Raw genomic sequence first — 17,624 nt, 5'->3', positions numbered from 1 at the left:
CTCATTGAATTAGAGGGGGGTTAGGGAGCATATGGACTTTAATATCATCAGAATTGGCTCAAAGAGAGAATAATATACACACTCAGAAACAGAAATCTATCTTATAATACAGGAAAATAGGAAGGGAAGGAGATAAGAAAAGAGGGCAGAGTTCATAGAAGGGAGGGCAGATTGGGTGAGGTAAAAGAAGTAAAACACTTTTGAGAATGGACAGGGTAAAAGGAGAAAGAGTAGGATAAAAGGGGGAAAAATAGCTCTAGGGAAATACATAGTTAGTAATTATAATTGTATAAAAATTAACAGCAAGTTCCTCTGATAAAGTCATCATTTTTCAAATATGTAAAGAAGTCAAATTTATAAAAATGTAAGAGCCATTCCCCAAGTAATAAATGGCAAATAATATGAATGGGTAGTTTTCAGATTAAGTAATCCAAACTACTTATAGTCATATAAAAATGTTCTAAATCACCAATGGTTAGAGAAATGCATTTTAAAGCAACTCTGAGCTACCACCCCACACCTATTAGATTGCCTAGTATGACAGAAAAGGAAAATGACAAATTTTGGAGGGGATGTGTGAAACTTGAGACACTAATGCCCTGTTGGTGGAATTGTGCTGACCTAACCTTTCTGTATAGCAATTCTGTATATGCAATTATGTAACCATGAATACCCTTTGACCAAGTAATACCATTATGAGGTCTATATTCCAAAGAGATAAAAAACAAAGAAAAAGCTGTGTATGTATGAAAATATTTATAGCAGGTATTTTAGTGGTAGCAAAGAACTGGAAATTGAGGATATATCCATGAATTAGAGAATGCCTGAACAAATTGTGATATATGATTGTGATGGAATACTCTTGTGTCACAAGAAATAATAAGCAGGATGCTCTTAGAAAAACCTGGAAAGACTTGCATAAACTAATGCAAAGTAAAATGACCAGAAACAAGGGAATATTTCATACAGTAACAGCAATATACAATATTGTATGATGATCAGTTGTAAATGACTTAGCTATTCTCAGCAATGCAATGATCCAAGACAATTCTGAAGGACTTATGATGAAAAATGCTATCCATTTCCATAGAAAGAACTGATGGAGTCTAAATGAAGACTGAAGCATACTTGTTCTTCATTTCATTCTTCCTGGTTTTTTTTTTGTCTGTTTTTCTTTCATAACATAAGTAACATGGAAATATGTTTTGCATAACTGCATGTGTATGACCTACAGCAAATTGCTTGCCTTCTCAATAAAGGGGAGAAGGTAGGAAGTGAGAGAGGAAATTTGTAACTCAAACTTTTTTTTTAAATGAAGGTTAAAATGTGTTTTTAAATGTAATGGGGAAAAATAAAATATTAAATCTAAAAAAAAGAAAAAAATAATAAGTTTCATTGAATCATAGGCTCCCAGTATTAGAGATTTGGAAATGGAAGAGATCTTTGAGTTCATCTCATCCAGCCTTTTCATTTTAGAGTTGAAAAAACTGAGTCCTAGTCAAGTTACTAAAATTACTCACTCCTTCCATGAAGATGACCTCCAAGTCAAAATCCCCTTCATTGATCTCTTTTCTGAGGCATGAATTCACCCCTTGACAGTCCCTACAAGATATCTCCACCTGCATGTTCCATGATAATCTCAAAATCAATATATTAAAAATAAAGCTCATTATATTTGCCTCTTGAATTGCCCCTATTTTAAATTTAACTAATTCCCTGAATGGAATCACTTTATTTAATCCCTATATTCAAAACCTTGGTTTTATATTTGATTCTTCACTCTCTTTTCCTTCTCAAATCATTTCTCTTAATCAGGAAATCACCTTTTATCAATTTCACTGATGCAACAACTCTCCCAATCATCACATCCTCATCATTCCTACTGCTACCACACTAATATGGACTCTTATTACCCTCTGTGTTAGAATCTTGAAAAATTTTTCTCTTCTTGTGTTTACCTTCTCCCCCTCTGAACTATCATTTTAATTTCTTCCAGAATAGTCTTCATTATTCATAATCCTAATGATTCAACATGACCGTATCTACAAATCTTTGGTAATAATTTATTGGCTACTTAACAAGTAAAAAGAAAATGCTCATAGGCCTACACAACTTGCCATTGTTTTACATTTCTGGCCTTCTTTCATGTTGTGCCCTTCCATGTACTCTATGCATCTATGGTATTACTTACATTACAAACTTTGCCTGTCTTTTCCTGTCTCTATGCCTATGTATTATTCTCTATGCTCTCCTTGGTTTTCCTGTAGAATTTCTACCTTTCCTTTAAAGTTAAACTCAAATGCTACCTCTTCTGTGAAGGCTTTCTGGTCCCCTTGGTTGTTATTGACAATCTCCTCTGGGTCTTTGTTGGATGAAGAACTCAATAGTGAATATTATGGGTCTGGAATAACAAAAAATTTGCTATCTTACATGGTGATTTTAGGTGAGAAACCCTATGGAAAAATAACTGCTATTGTTACACAATAGCTTTTGACTGCACCATACAAATATCCTTCTATTTAGGTTCAACACTTTTTACTTAATTAATATAGTTTTTCTTTAAAAAAAAGACCCAACCATTTAGAAATAAAATTAGGGACCATTGAAAATGACCCTATAATAATAGGATTGTGGCTCAAAAGAATTAATGTAAATGAACAATTCTTTTCCTACACTCTGAGAAACTGACAGGTTGAAAAAAATGTATCTTGTCAGGTCTCACTGCGGTTATAACTTAATTATTTTGCAGGCTTGGATGTTCCTTAAGAAAAGAATCCAAGGACTAGAGGGTTGAGATTTTTCCACCAACTGTGTTATGGAAAGTGTTTTCTCTGAGCTTCAAGAAAAATGCCCTGACCTTTTAGCTACTCTGACCCAGCAGCTGTGGCCTTAGGCCCTAGGATTTCTATGAAGAAATGAGCAAAAAGGATATTTATTTGTCTATCTCTACCTATCTATCTAGCCATATATTTGTCTGTGTATGCACACATACATGTATATATGTACATTAGGTAATGTGTGTAAGTGTACATATGTATATATAAGTGTACATATGTATGTATATTATATATAATATGAAATCTATACTTCTAAAAGCTTATATGTTCAGGGGTAAAATGTATGAGAGAGAACAGAATAAACAGATGTGATGGCCAGATAACAGGCAGATGTTTTTGGCAATGAGCTTACTGTTTGGTTGCTTAGTTTGGAACAGAAAGGAGACAGAGATTCCATAAGGGCCTCAAGTATATGGTTTGTAGACAGCAGTATGCACAGCTGTCTATAAACCATGAAAATGTGCTACAATCCACCTGATTAACAAGACCATATGGCTGAACATTGAGCCATGGGGGAGAATCAGATTTGATCACTGAACCCAGTTTTTCACTCAGCATGCCATCTAGAGTTGAAAGAATTGGCAAGGCAGCATAACCAAACTAAGAAGAAAGGAAAATGTCTTCAAACTCCTTAGGTAGCCTCTCGGGGCTCAGTTTTAACAGGTCTAAAGGATTTTTTTTTTAATATCCTCAATAACAGCACAACATGTAATTACAAAGTCCTGGTTTCAGCCACTAACTTATTAACATTTGTAATAGGGAGCTGCAAAGGCCACAATAGCCTTAAAATAAAATAATATAACTGAAATTGTATTCCTTTAACTCTTAAATCTCACCATCTTCATCCATTGAAGATCTAAGGACACTTTCCACACTGCTACTCAGAATCTACTTATAACTTAATAGCCAGCTAGCTCCAAGAGGATAGATGATCTGTCCATGGTCCTACAATCAATAAGTATTACAGGCAGAAATGGAATCAGGATTTTTCTGGAGTTCATCTTTAGCCTGATGTCAAACTCCATCTTCTTCATTACCTTTACCCACATTTCCTAATGGGGAAATTCCTTAAACCAACACAGAGAAGCTTCTGCAGGGCAATTTGTAGTCTTAGAAAGTTGCCTGGATGCATTGAAATAGTAAGCAATTTCCCCAAGTCACACAGCCAGTATGTGTCACATGTGGGTTGAAACATCTTATAGACTCTCAGGCTGGGTATCTATCACTACATCAAATTACCTCTCTATTCCGCATATTGACGCTCATTTGTAAAATCTTTGATAACATATCTTAGGGTTTGTTTATGTGTTGCTGTTGTTTTTCCAATCATATGAAATTAATATCACTGACACATGTTGCCTCTTTAGACTTTCCTATTGTTAAATTCCTCCAAATGTAACCTCAAGAAATATCAGAAAAAAATTTCCATTAAGAAGAACTAGGTTAGATGCTAGTGTTTTAAAAGAGTAATTGAATGTGGTTACTGATCAACATATGGAGAAACTTGACATTGAAGGAGATGTTTAGCTTGAGTTAAAAAATAATTGTGGAAAAGTTGCTTTCTCTCCATTCAAAACATAGTTGGGAATGGTCTATCTGCCTTGAATGTTCTCTAAGGGGCTGTTTCATTTATTGACTTGGGTTTGTATGAGAGATAAAATAATCTCAAGTAAAGGCAGAGTGAGAAACTAATTCTGAAATGCAAATTTGCAGAGCTGCATGACTGATAATAGGCTCCATTCTCTTGGGATGTACCTCCTATTTTCAGTGGGAAGATCTTATTGATTCCCAAAGGAACTAGTCAGATAACTGGGTATATCTGTGTGCCCGTGAAAGTATACCAAGCAATCAGAGATTTGGCACTGAGACTAACATAAATGGTTTTTCATTTAAATGAATTGCAAAATATCCCAGAAGTGAATGAGAGTGAAAGTAAAGGAGGAAAGAGGCAAAATGAAGTGAGAAAAAACTGAAAAAGAATCACTTTCAAGAAGAAGAGGATAATGATCTGGAGTTTCATCCCTCCCTTGTTTCTAGATGCAAAGGGCACCCTACACTATTTTTCCTATAGACCATTTTCACCTATTTAATTATCATTAAACAGATATTTGATTTTTGCTTCTAAAATATTTATTAGAGATGACTTTAAGTATTTGAAAAAAGAATGGGGAAAAAATAGATGGCTATGTTTCCCAGGCTCACCAAAAGTAGTGAATCATGTTAATATCTATTGATTGAAGTATGATATTATCCAATTCAACTTTCTAATTTCATGCCAAACAACAAAAAAGTGTACATGTAGGAGGGGGAGATAGTGGGGATGGGGTATATATAATTCTGCCTTTTTCTGCAATGAAAAATAAGTAGCATCACAACTTTTAAGAGCGTGTTTCTTTATGAAAATAATTTCAGTGAAATTCATCAAGTTCAGCTAGAACCCAAAATCCTATAACAAAGTTAAAATGCGAGAGGGAAAATTTTAACATAAAAAAAGGTTTCGAACTTAAGATGAGCTAAACTAAAAGAAGAAGTCTATGCTTGTGTGGAATGGTCTTCCAAGGGTCTTGAAGGTGAATTTTGCATTGGAGGAGTGTTTACTGGTATTATTAATCTCCTTTTATTTTCATTCACCCTCTATCATACCCCATACCTCAAGCATTTTATTATAAGCAAAATAACATACGTATGTTTTCCAGTACTGCACTATAAGTAGACCGGAGTGACAGATTTGTAAGCTTCAACATACCCTGGACTTATGTTTGTACTTCCTGTCTTTAAGCTTCTTCCCCTTTTTGTTGCTAGTGAAATAATGCAGGGTTCCATATTCCATCAAGGCCGCAAAAACAAAAATGAAGCAAACAGAAACAAAGAGATCCATAGCTGTCACATAGGAAACCTTAGGGAGGGATTTCCTTGCAATGGTACTCAGTGTTGTCATTGTCAGCACTGTGGTTATACCTACATTCAGACAAATAGGAAGAGAAAGAAGTTATCAGGTGGCTTTATGGACCACATATCTTTTCATATAACAGACATCTTCTACGGGTAAATAAATAAACAATTCAATGAAATTACTCTGATTATCATGCTTTTTGAGGGGAATAATTATTGCTGATTATAATTATAACATGTTCCAATTTTATGGTGGTAATCTAAAGCCTTTAAAAGAGTTTATAACATTATCAGTCTTCCTTTAATAAGGCAAAAGCTTTTTTCAAAATAAGAAAAATTAATATGCAATATAATAAAATCACCATGATTTTCATCATTTTGAGGAGTATTTATTGATAAATATGATTGTAGGTTCCAATTTTATCTTATTATCAATATTTTAAATAGTTCATGCTACTTATTACATGATAATTAATTTCACAAAAGCTTTGAAAAAATTTAGAACTTACTTTTATTGACTGATTTTTGAAAAGCAATGTGGCATAGTGGATAGCAAATAGTTCTCAATCAGAAAGATCTGGAGCATCCAAAGACTGTGGAACATCATATGCAGCTGCATGACCCTGGGCACATCACTTAACCTTAATTTCCTCAACTGTAAAATAGCACCTACCCCCCAGGGTTATGAGGATCAAATGAGATAATATTTGTAAAGCACTTATCATAGTGCCTGACACATAACAGGTACTTAACATATGCTTGTTAATTCCCCCATATGTGCATGTATTTGCAAGTATGCATGTGCATACACACATATACATAGATGTACACATATATATGTATATACATATAGTTATATGTATATATAAATTTTCATTTATTTTTGTGAGGAAATTTTAAGTGTAAAAACTTCCTCCACTGATGCAAATTATTTGTAACTAGAATTAGTGAGTTGTTTGGGGTCAAAGATGTTAGATGACTTGTCTAGTCACATAGCTAGCACACATATACACCTGTGTGTGTATAAATATAGATAGATAGATAGATAGATAGATAGATAGATAGATAGATACACATGGTTTACAACAGAGGTGAATATACAGTATCAGGATCTACCTATAGGTATATACCTATAGCTTCATAAGGAAAAAATGAATCAGACATCACTAGCAGCTACTTTTGTAACTAAAAAAGGGTTGGTGACTAGCCCATGGTCACATGTGAGTGTCAGAATCAGGACTTGGACCTAAGTCTTTCTAATGTGAATGCCCGCATTCTAAACATTCTAAATATGCCTATATATTCTAGTTATTCTAACTATATCCACTATGCCACTCTGTAACCCCATGATCTGACATGATCTTTTCACACTTAATATAAAAATAAAGCTAACTTAACAGTAAAAGGTAAAATGAATAATGACATAATATTGCTGACACTAAGGTATTTATTAAAAAGCAAGTATTACATATGACAAATCTTTGCAGTTTGTCCAAAAAAGCATATATAATGGCATGGGTAGAGACATCTATCTATATAATTATAGTTCTACATTTTCAAAAATTTGGACAGATATGCAAATTTTCCTTTGACACCACTCATAGCAACATATGAAGTCTCAATTATTATGTAGCTCTTTCCATCATCCTCCAGAAAAAAAAAATAGTTTTTATATCAAAGACTTAAATATGTTAAATGACCACCATCTCTTTCTTTCCTTGCCATATGCACTGAGGGTAGTCAAAGGCAGATGGCTCGGGTCTTTTCCCTTATATCAACCACACTCTATTTAAACTGTATTTGCATTTCAAAACTACAAAGTAGTATTTGTTCTAAGCTGGGTAGCAGAACATTTAGAACTTACCTCTATTTAAAAAAATGAAAAATACTGTGATTTTTATTCAGTTTTGCTTTGTTTGGACCTGTGATTTCATTGTTGTGTAGAACGTTCAATGAAGAAATTCCCTTTACCAGTAAAGATTAGAAATTCTCAAGACATTGTTTCAGAACTGAATTGTAACTGAATTGGTAAATATCTGTCAGAGGAAGGACTTGAACCCAGGTCTTTCTTAGACAAAGATTCTCTTCATTACTATTTAAATTATAATATATTCAGTTGGCAAATTAAAACTTCATATTCATAAAACCCATATTCACAGATCGTTGTTGGGAATGATAAATCTTCATTTTCATTTATTTCAACAAGAATTTATTATTTACCTCTAATTTTTGAGGCACTGTGCTTGATGGGGGAGATACAAAGTGAGTAATGTTATTTATAGCCTGGCCTGGGATACTGAGCAGTTATACAATTTAATCAGGGTAAGACAATGAATAAGTGTTGGAGGTGAGTCTTAAAACTATGCCCAGATGTGGTGCCACCTCAATATCTACTATACTATATTGCCTCTTGTTGTAAGCCTTAGATTTTAACCTTTGATTTTTTTCTCTCCAAATTCTCCAATGGATAGTCCAACCATGTCCACAATTTCTGAAAATTGTTTGCCAGGTAGATATTGATACAACCCAAATTTTGAATGTAAAGTCTTTGATAAAACATGTTTGTGTTTAAATATTTCAAAATATTAAATACTTGCAGGTATATTGCGCTTATATAATTCATATTTGCTATTTCATAATGCACTGGTGTATGGCATCATATAAACTTAATGATAGAAATAACCTAACACTTTTTCCCCCCAGGAAGAAATACGTGAGCAAGTTCATAATGAAAATGGACTTTTTCAGGCCCCCTTTAAAAAAAACAGTGATTTTTTAAAAAATTAACAGAAAAACAGGGATGATACAAGGCATAGTGGAGGAAGAAAGTTATTGCAGTCAGTAGACAAGCTTTTATTAAGTGCTTACAATGTTCCAGGTACTATACTAAGTTCTGGGGATATAAAGCCAAAAAAAAATTACCCCGGGGTCTCTGCTCTCAAGGAGCTCACTACGTCTGGCATAAACATACCAATATATCTATCTCATCTATCTATCTCTGTGTATCTATCTATATGTCTATATCTATCTAGAAAGAGGCAGAGAGATAGAGACAGACAGAAAAAGAGAGAGTCACAGGGAAAAGAGAGATGAGAGACAGAGACATTCCAGGTCCAGGCTGGTCCTGGGGATAGCTTAAATGCAATTGAGACTTCAGGAAGCAAATGATTGAATTGACATTTGATGTGGCAATTCCCTAAGCACATTTAGTTCTTTTCTGATTCTAAGCCTCTGTTAGCCTTCCTCTTCTTTCCTACTAACTTGGTTATGGATATACTAGTGAAAAAGCATGGGATGTTAAAGGGAAGCAGAAACTACTACATTTCTTTTTAGGTCTCCTTTCAGATCTAAGGCAAAGATATGAATAGGGACTGGTCCTATCTTTTGATTTCTATTTCTTTTCTTTGGAGGCAACCATGGCTAAGTAACTTGCTCAGGGTCACAAAGCTAGTATGTGTCTGAGGCAGGATTTGAATTCAGGCTCTCTTGACTCCAGAGCCAGTGGTCTATTTCCCCACCCCCCCACCCACAACCATCTTTTCATTTTTATAGTGAGTTTCCACATGATGAAACTGCCTTCATCAATGCAAGTCAGTGCCTTCTCAGCCACTTGTCCTCTTAAAGAATTGCCTAGAGCAACAGGAAGCTAAAGGATTTGATCAGGATCACATAGTCAATATGTCAGACTTCAAGGACTTCTTCCCTCCATAATACCAGGCTTCCTCAAGGTAAAAACAACCTTTTTTCCCTCTCATGCACTTAATCCAGTGGTTATCTTCAAGATTGGATCATTTACTCAATAATGAGTTGCAATGAAGGACCCACAACTCAGTCAGCAAATGACTCCTTCTACCCTGTGCTGCACACAATTATTCATTGTCAGGGCAGACCATAAAGTATTTTGTCATCTAGCTTGTCCATAGACTCCATTATTCTGGAGATTCCCTCTCTTATCATTCCAGATGGATGGACACTGTTTTTACAGAACTTCATGTTCAGTCCTCTAGTATTTCCTTCCTTGGGTGAGTCTTATACTCTGCATAGTCTGAATCATATCACATCTGGCAGAAATAGGTTCTTCCATTACAATTTTCAACCATTTTAAGCTCCACATCTAACTACCACACTCCTCCATGGACCAGTTTCCCAAAGACACTTTATAAATAACATTGACTTTTCCATGAATGTGGGAGAGTTGTTAATCTTCACATTCATCTACCAGGAAGAGCTCCAGAGGCTCTGGGGTTGCTCCAGAGCACAAAAGCGCACTCATGTAGTGCTTTAAGGTTTACAAAGTAGTACTTTAGAAGTATTATGGGAGCAGCTAGGTGGCACAGTGGATAGAGCTCTGGCCTTGGAGTCAGGAGGACCTGAGTTCAAATCTGGCCTCAGACACTTGACACTTACTAGCTGTGTGACCCTGGGCAAGTCACTTAACACCATTGCCTAGCCAAAAAAGAAAAAAAAATATTATCTCATTTGATCCACATAAGATCCATGTAAAATAGGCACCATTTCCCCCCATTTCACATACAACAAATCCGAGACTCAGCAAGGCTAAATGCCTTGCCTGTGCATGGTTACAAAGCTACTATGTAATTTGTTAAAAGTAGAATTTAAACCCAGGTCATCCCAACTGCCAGTAACTGTGCTCTGTTCACTATAGTCTCTTATTTAATAGCTCAAGAAAACCAATCATTTATCAAATGCCATTTAAAATCCATAAAGTCATGTAGGCAAGGGTTTTTTTTTTTATAATTGCAAACCCAATAATACACAGAAGAATGTAACATGGTATGTATATTGGAAACAAAAATGGATTTCATATTAAAGTAATCATAGGAAACCAAGTAAAGGTAGGTATAGAATATATTCTATTAGCAACATCTACATCCTTGTCAGACTCCCAAGGCAATTTTTTTGCCAGCTGCGTAGTTAGATGTCTTGAGCTTTAATATTGATGATTCCAAGTGATTTACATTTTACTATACATTATTAAAAGATCTTCACCAGCCATATCAGGCAACCACATGAAGGGGCCCTTTGTGATTAAAAATAGAAATTCTGCCTTTAGCTTTTAATGTTTTTTCATGAAATCAGTATTAGTAGTCAGAAAGTTTTATTTTTCATCAGAGTGAATCAATTGAACAATAAGCTATCTTTGTAAATGAATTGTAGACATGGAAATAGTTTTTATGTGACTTTAAAATAATAATTGGTTCATTTTCAGAATAGTTCAATGTTATTATAATGTTTTCAAAAGACAAAGCAAAAGAAATTTATTGAAAACAAGAGAAGACCCTATACACAACAGATTTACATAACTAGATTTTTTATAACAAAAAGTTGGAATCAAAATATGTGCGCAATGATTGCGATATTGTTGAAGAAAGTGTGGTAATGAATATAAAAGGATTTTGTTGTGCTATGACTAGCGATGGCTAGGAAGAATTCAGAGAACATGAGAAGAATTGTTTAAAATGATAAAAGTTAATAAAACAAAATATCAATGACTGCAAGTTTGTAAATAAGCAAACTCTGAAAAGAAATAGAATTAACAATACAACAGACAGTGTTGTCTTGTTGCTATCATTGTTAAGAATACATTCCCTCTGTTCAGTATCAGTAAAATACAAAACTACAAAGTGATATGTACCATCAGTTAAAGTCATCCTAAGTACCTGGTTTGGGATAACTGTTTCAAGAGAAGGTACTTTGTGGAGAAAGATGTGTATTTATTGGGAAATGGCTCCCTGGTTAAAAAAAAAAAAAGAAAGAAAAAGAAGTGCTAGCATAAAAAATAATTAATAGCAAAAAGCAAACATATCAATTGTAAATAACAATTCACATTATTAATCATTGTTACTGTCCAGGCACACTCAATATCTCTGCAGCTGATTGGTCAATTTATAGATTACTCAATTCCCAGCTTCTCATCTTTCTTACTTCAGTTCTCTGCCTCTTGGACCCTTTGCTTCTTTCTCATTATAACCACCACCAAAAGCAAACAGAAGCAATAAGAGGCAGTTTATTTAATCCTTGTAACTATGGTAAAAGGCTTAGTAGGGGAAATGACAGAAATTATCAAATACAATATGGTTTAGGGACAGGAGAATTGTATTTACCTAACCTTCCCTTGATTCCATTTTCCTATGTCCTCATTTGCACAGAAAAGGATGAATTGTCTTAAAATCTAATCACTCTGTAATCTTTTTTTTTTTTCCTGCTGCCCCTCTAATCAAGGTACTGCAAAGGGGTCCTATGAGATGCTACTGATTTAGGTCCTAGTGGCACAGACTGTAATACATTTGGTGGTACACTCATAAAAAAGACATATTGCAGCAAGTATATTTTAATATTTCATACCTAATGATGTCCTTGCAGGAACTGCATCTTTGTTAATCCAGAATGATACCCAGGAAAGGACAACTGTTAATATACATGGGATATATGTCTGAATGGTAAAATATCCCATACGTCTACTCAGATCAAAAAAGATTGTCATGATAATATAATCACCTAAAAGAAAAGGATGAAAAAGGCATAATTTAGTCACAGTATCATGAAAAGTCAGAGTTGAAAGGGACCTTAGAGAATACCTAATCCAACATATGCTTATACAAGAATCCCCTTTATAATATATCCCCCCAAAAGCAGCATTTTTATTTATACAATTAAAATATATATAAAGAGACAGATATGTATGGAAAAATCCAAAGATAACCATTTTTAAAGGTATGACTAATGCCCTGTTTTGTTGTTATTATTGATGTTTTTCTTACCAGATAGTGTATGTGAGATCTCTGTTGAGTTTCGTAACCCCACAAATGCAAATTGGTACAATCTCCAATATTTAGGGTCTGCTACTTCCACAGAGGTTTTCTTCCATTTATATTCTATTTCATTTCTAGGATACCCATCTGAAAAAAATCATAGGAACATAATGTGATCAAAATGTCCCAGCAGTCTATAACTTTGTGCAAAAAAAGAGAACAACCAATATCAGAAAATGTCACTTATTTTTCTCTTTTCTCTGTCTGTCTCTTCACTTCCTATCCCCCCTTATTCTTTTTTCCCCTCACCTCCACCCATAATATTTTTCTCACTTTTGACTTTTTTTCTTTTTTACTTCAATAGTGTCTTAGACCAGAAAGTAACATTTGAAGAAGTTCATGATGCCTGAGTCACATCAAATATTTAGATCTCTGACATGTAGCATCATCAATGTTATATTTAAATCTCTTCCCACATCCAATTAGTAAATGCGTTCTGTTGGTCCTAGCTTGACATCTATCCCATCTTCTCTCTCTCTCCTCTAAGATAACCCTAAGAATAAACCCATGTTAATTTTTCACCTGCATTATTTTAATACCTCCTTAGCAATCTTGCTGCTTCTATTCTCCCCATATCTAATCCATTCCCATTCTAACATGCAAACCTGATGATAAAATCCAATGAGAGCAGGAGGAACAAAAACCCTCTAAAAGGACTTTCTATTGCCTAATCAATAAATTCCTAACCCATTAAATCAGTATGTATGATTTTAAGAAATGGGTATCAACTGAATTGTATAGACTTGTCTCCCACTACTGTTGTTCATGTGCTCAATTCTTCAAAAACCAATATGGATTTAGTGAATCCAGTCAACAAAGTTTTGTGATTTTCTCAAGCACACTAGATAGTGTCATATTCAGTACAGGTTTATGAAATACCTACTCCTTGAGACAGTATTAGGTAACTTCTCTAAAAGGTACTTCCATACCTTTGCTTTATTTCTATATGAAGGTATATATCTATGCTTTTGCTTTTTTTGGTGTCCCCTTTATTAACTCTCTGCAACATTTCTCCCCCTTTCAAATATTTACCTGTTCAAATTATTTCCTTCCTTTAAGATTCAACACAATATCTACCTCCTCCATGGAATCTCCCTAGATCCTCTCATTTTTACCTCATAGGATTATCTTGTCTGGCTTTGTAATATAATCACATCTGTATATATGCCATCTCTCTTAAAGATGAGAAGCTTCTTAAAATCAGGAGTGCGCTCGCTCTCTCTCTCTCTCTCTCTCTCTCTCTCTCTCTCTCTCTCTCCCTCTCTCTCTCTCTCTCTCTCTCTGTCTCTCTGTCTCTGTCTCTCTTTCACACACACATTTGTCATAGTGTTTTTCGTAGGTATCTCATAAGCTTGTGTTAAATATAATAGTTTTACCATTTTTTGCATATTTTTTCTTCCCTGAATATTTCTATAAAGTTGTACTTAGTGATAAACATGCTTGAATTTAATATAGGTTGGGGTTGGATAGACATAACAATGAACTTTTGGCAATAAAAACAATTCCTGAAATGTGCTTCATAAAAAAAATAGAATCACATTGAAAATAAAAAAAAATGTTGTTAGACCATTGTGTAGAGAGCAAAGAATGAACTTTATTATTAGCAAGTCATCAAGAAAAATAAAAACCTTATATTAAAATGTTTATAAATGAAATCATAAATGCAAATGTATACTGAGTTCCTGAGAAGAAATGTAGTAAATAATTATGCTGTATTTTCACAAGTGTAGTTCTCATCCAACTTAAGTTAAAATTTTATTGAGTAATCACTATTTATATAGTATGATGAAAATATCAAAATCAGCACAATACCAACCCTCAAGGAATTTGTGGTCTCTTGGGTGAATTATATGTACGAGTATATATTTTTTAAAAATTAATATCTATGTTATTTCATTTTAAGTTCTTTTTTCTTTCTTTATTATCAACAACAGTACACAAAACCTCCCGTATTTTCTATCTTGGCTACTCTCACTCATCCAGTTTCAATAGAAAAATATTCTCCCTTCCTATATTAAATGAGAATTAGCAAAAGGATTGATGTTATCCTTTAGAATATAAACTCATGCAGATCCAAGGCTGTGTGTATATAATCAACTATAGTGCAATGTGTTTCACAGTCTTAAAAGTGGTTCTTGAATTGTATTTAATTATACAAATCTTGGCAAAAGAGTCAAATCTTTCTTCTGCAAAGTGTAGACAACTCTAATAAAGTCTTCTAGAACCTCTGTAAGAAAGTCTGGCCATAGATTTGACATTCATACCTATATATGTTATTGAGATATCATATGACAAGCTCTGAAATATTGTTCAACTGTGTCAGAATAAATAGTTGCTGCTTGGATAATTTTAATGTTTATATAGTATGATGACTGAGATGTCCAATTTATCTTTAAGTCATGTGTCATTTTTTTTTTTTAGGATTAAAAGGAGAAGACTAAGTGCTGAATGTACTTTATGTAGTCCAATCTATAGTAGATAACTCCAACACACATTTATGGAAATCAAAGAAAATGATTTCCTCCTTTGGAATCATTAAATAAACAATCTCAGAATTTAAAGTTTGATAAAATTATGAAATATTTTACCACCTACAGCTGGAAAACTCCAGTGGGCAGGAATGTTCATCCATAGGGAAGTTATGTAGCTGAAGATAGCATTCAGCATTAATTGTCAACCTAATTCAAAGAAACAAAGATCTGGTAAAAACAAACAATATTTAAGAATTATGATACATTGGGATGTTTACGAGATATGATTTTTTATACTAAAATGAACACTGGATAGGTAGCTAGACATAATAAAATAAAACTAAATTTTCAGATTACAACCATTATCAACAAGTTCAACAATTTTTGCATGTGGAAAATTGTAACATAAGCAAATAGAAATTTTCTAGAAATAACAATAATACAATGTTGTTCACACTCCACTGTAGGGCCAGACTTCATAGAAAAATGGGATTTGTATTACCAGTATTTTTTCTATGTAAATTCCTATACTTTTAAAACAATTTTAAAAACTAGCTTTCAGTGAAGCACAGTTTAAAAGAAAATGCCCAGTATGGGAAAAGTGTTTGTTCTTAATTGTTAGGATAGTGAATTTAGGCAATTTGCATCTTTGAATCATATCTATAATTGGTTCTTTTTTTGAATAACTTAGTTATGACACTGAAAATCATGTAACCATAGAATTTTAAAGCTAACAAGGTACTTTGAGATCATCTAATAAAATCTTCTCATTTTATAGATGAGGAAAGTGAACACTACCTATTGTTTCTTAGGGCTAATGAGAGAAAGAAAACAATCTTTTTATAGCACTGAATTTTCATACTCTTAGTGTAACGTCTGCCTAAGAGACTTTATTAAGTGGGTGAATGTCTAACGGAGAATACATGGGGTTGTATGTTCAGGGGGCCAGAATTGTAGTCCCAGTTCTGCCACTAGATGTCATGAAACAGTTCAATGTCTCAGTTTCTCTAGCTCTAATATGGTGATAATGCATTTGTTCTCCATCTTAACATCTCAAGGAAGTAGACATCTGAAATTCATATAGCATATGATGATATAGAGGCAGTGAGGTGATAGAATGGCCAGAGTCCTGGTCCTAAAGTCAGGAAGACCAATGTTCCCGAGTTCAAATCTGGCCTCAGGCACTTACTAGCATTTTGACCCTAGCCAAGTCACTTAACCCTGTTTGCTTTAGTTTCCTCGTCTGTAAAATGTACTGAAGAAGGAAATTGCAAACCTCATTGGTAACTTTGCCAAGAAAACTCCAAATTGGGTCACAAAGAGTTGGACATGACTTAACCACAACAATGATGTGTAGAAATGAGGAAGGAGGAAGAAGATTAGTAGTGGTGGTGGTGGTGGTGGTGGTGGTGGCAGTGGTGGTGATGGTGGTGGTGATGGTGATGGTGATGGTGATGATGTGGTGATGATGATGATGATAATTCAATATCTGTACAATTCTTTGTGGTTTGGAAAATGCTTTTACATACATGTTAAAATTTCCATGAACCCAAGGGGTAATAGAGAGGCACATGATGAGTGTGAGTAGGCTATTGCATACTACCAACAAAAAAAATGCACAAAAGTGCAAAGAATGACACCAGAGATTCATGTGCCTGGGTGGGGGGAGGGGTGTTTGGTCATGGTGATATATAGGATAACTGGCAGACAATCTTCATGCTCCTTTAGTATCTAGACTATGTCAAAGAACATAGAAGGTCCTAAAGTAGACTATTGAGAATATTTGAAAAGATATGAATGAGTCAGAAAGTATGAGCGGTCACAGATGGGTTATTCATTGTTGAAGGGTATTCCCATTTTGGTAATAATTATAGATCTATTGAAGTATCATTTTTTTTATTTGGCTGCCATGACAAACTATTAGGTGATTATTATAGGTAGTGGAGGTATTAAATATGAAAGAGTATTATTTTCTAAGAAATGAATTGCTAGATAGGTCAAAAGTATTAGTAACATCACTCTTAAACACAATTGCTTCTGGGAATGAATGAGTGAGGTTGGGCAAACAAAAAGTGTGAAAGTTGCAATTGGCTGGTATTCAAATATCCAAATAACTTGGTAGATTGCCAGGAGACAATTGGACATCCACCTGTATCTTCTGTTAGAATTCACATAACTAAATATGGAAGAGGTTAGAACCCTGTATTCTGAATAAAAAGCCTCCAGGTCATCAGTGTGTTTGTGAATCAGGCAGCACTCCTAATGGAATATCTAGTTAGCTTTAGCAGGTAGCTATCTCCTCAGATCTTGTGCATTTTGGAACCATTTCTTATCTTACTCTATCCTGGGTATATAATAACAGCACCAAGTTTCGATTAAAATGAAGTTCTATGCTGGTATCATCACCACTGAGTAGAGCAGAAGACAAGAATTTAAATCACTAGCATCAGTTTGAAGTCACTTTCTATAACAAGCTTAGGTGCAAATGGGCACAAAGTACTTTAGGAGAGATGTTATAATTTTTTTTAGAAAGATTAAATAGGTCTTAGGAAAGATAGATTTCAAATCAGTTTTTGTGTTCAATGCAAGCC

At 34.2% G+C, this 17,624-nt stretch overlaps 1 protein-coding gene across 1 annotated transcript in view; it reads right to left on the bottom strand.

Moving 5' to 3' along the window:
- GABRG1 (gamma-aminobutyric acid type A receptor subunit gamma1) overlaps positions 1-17,624 on the bottom strand; it is a 101,328-nt gene that overhangs the window by 12,675 nt on the left and 71,029 nt on the right. The window contains exons 5-8 of the mRNA XM_020990714.2: positions 15,158-15,240; positions 12,512-12,649; positions 12,096-12,248; positions 5,584-5,795 (exon numbers count right to left, since the gene is read on the bottom strand). Of these exons, the coding sequence (XP_020846373.1) occupies positions 5,584-5,795; positions 12,096-12,248; positions 12,512-12,649; positions 15,158-15,240 (586 nt within the window). The remainder of the gene's footprint in view (positions 1-5,583; positions 5,796-12,095; positions 12,249-12,511; positions 12,650-15,157; positions 15,241-17,624) is intronic.

The sequence above is a fragment of the Phascolarctos cinereus genome, unplaced genomic scaffold, assembly GCF_003287225.1.
Source record: "Phascolarctos cinereus isolate Bilbo 61053 unplaced genomic scaffold, phaCin_HiC Scaffold_9;HRSCAF=440, whole genome shotgun sequence".
Taxonomy (NCBI): domain Eukaryota; kingdom Metazoa; phylum Chordata; class Mammalia; order Diprotodontia; family Phascolarctidae; genus Phascolarctos; species Phascolarctos cinereus.
Note: the sequence above shows the minus strand (reverse complement) of the source record. Positions and strands in the feature narration are given on the sequence as shown.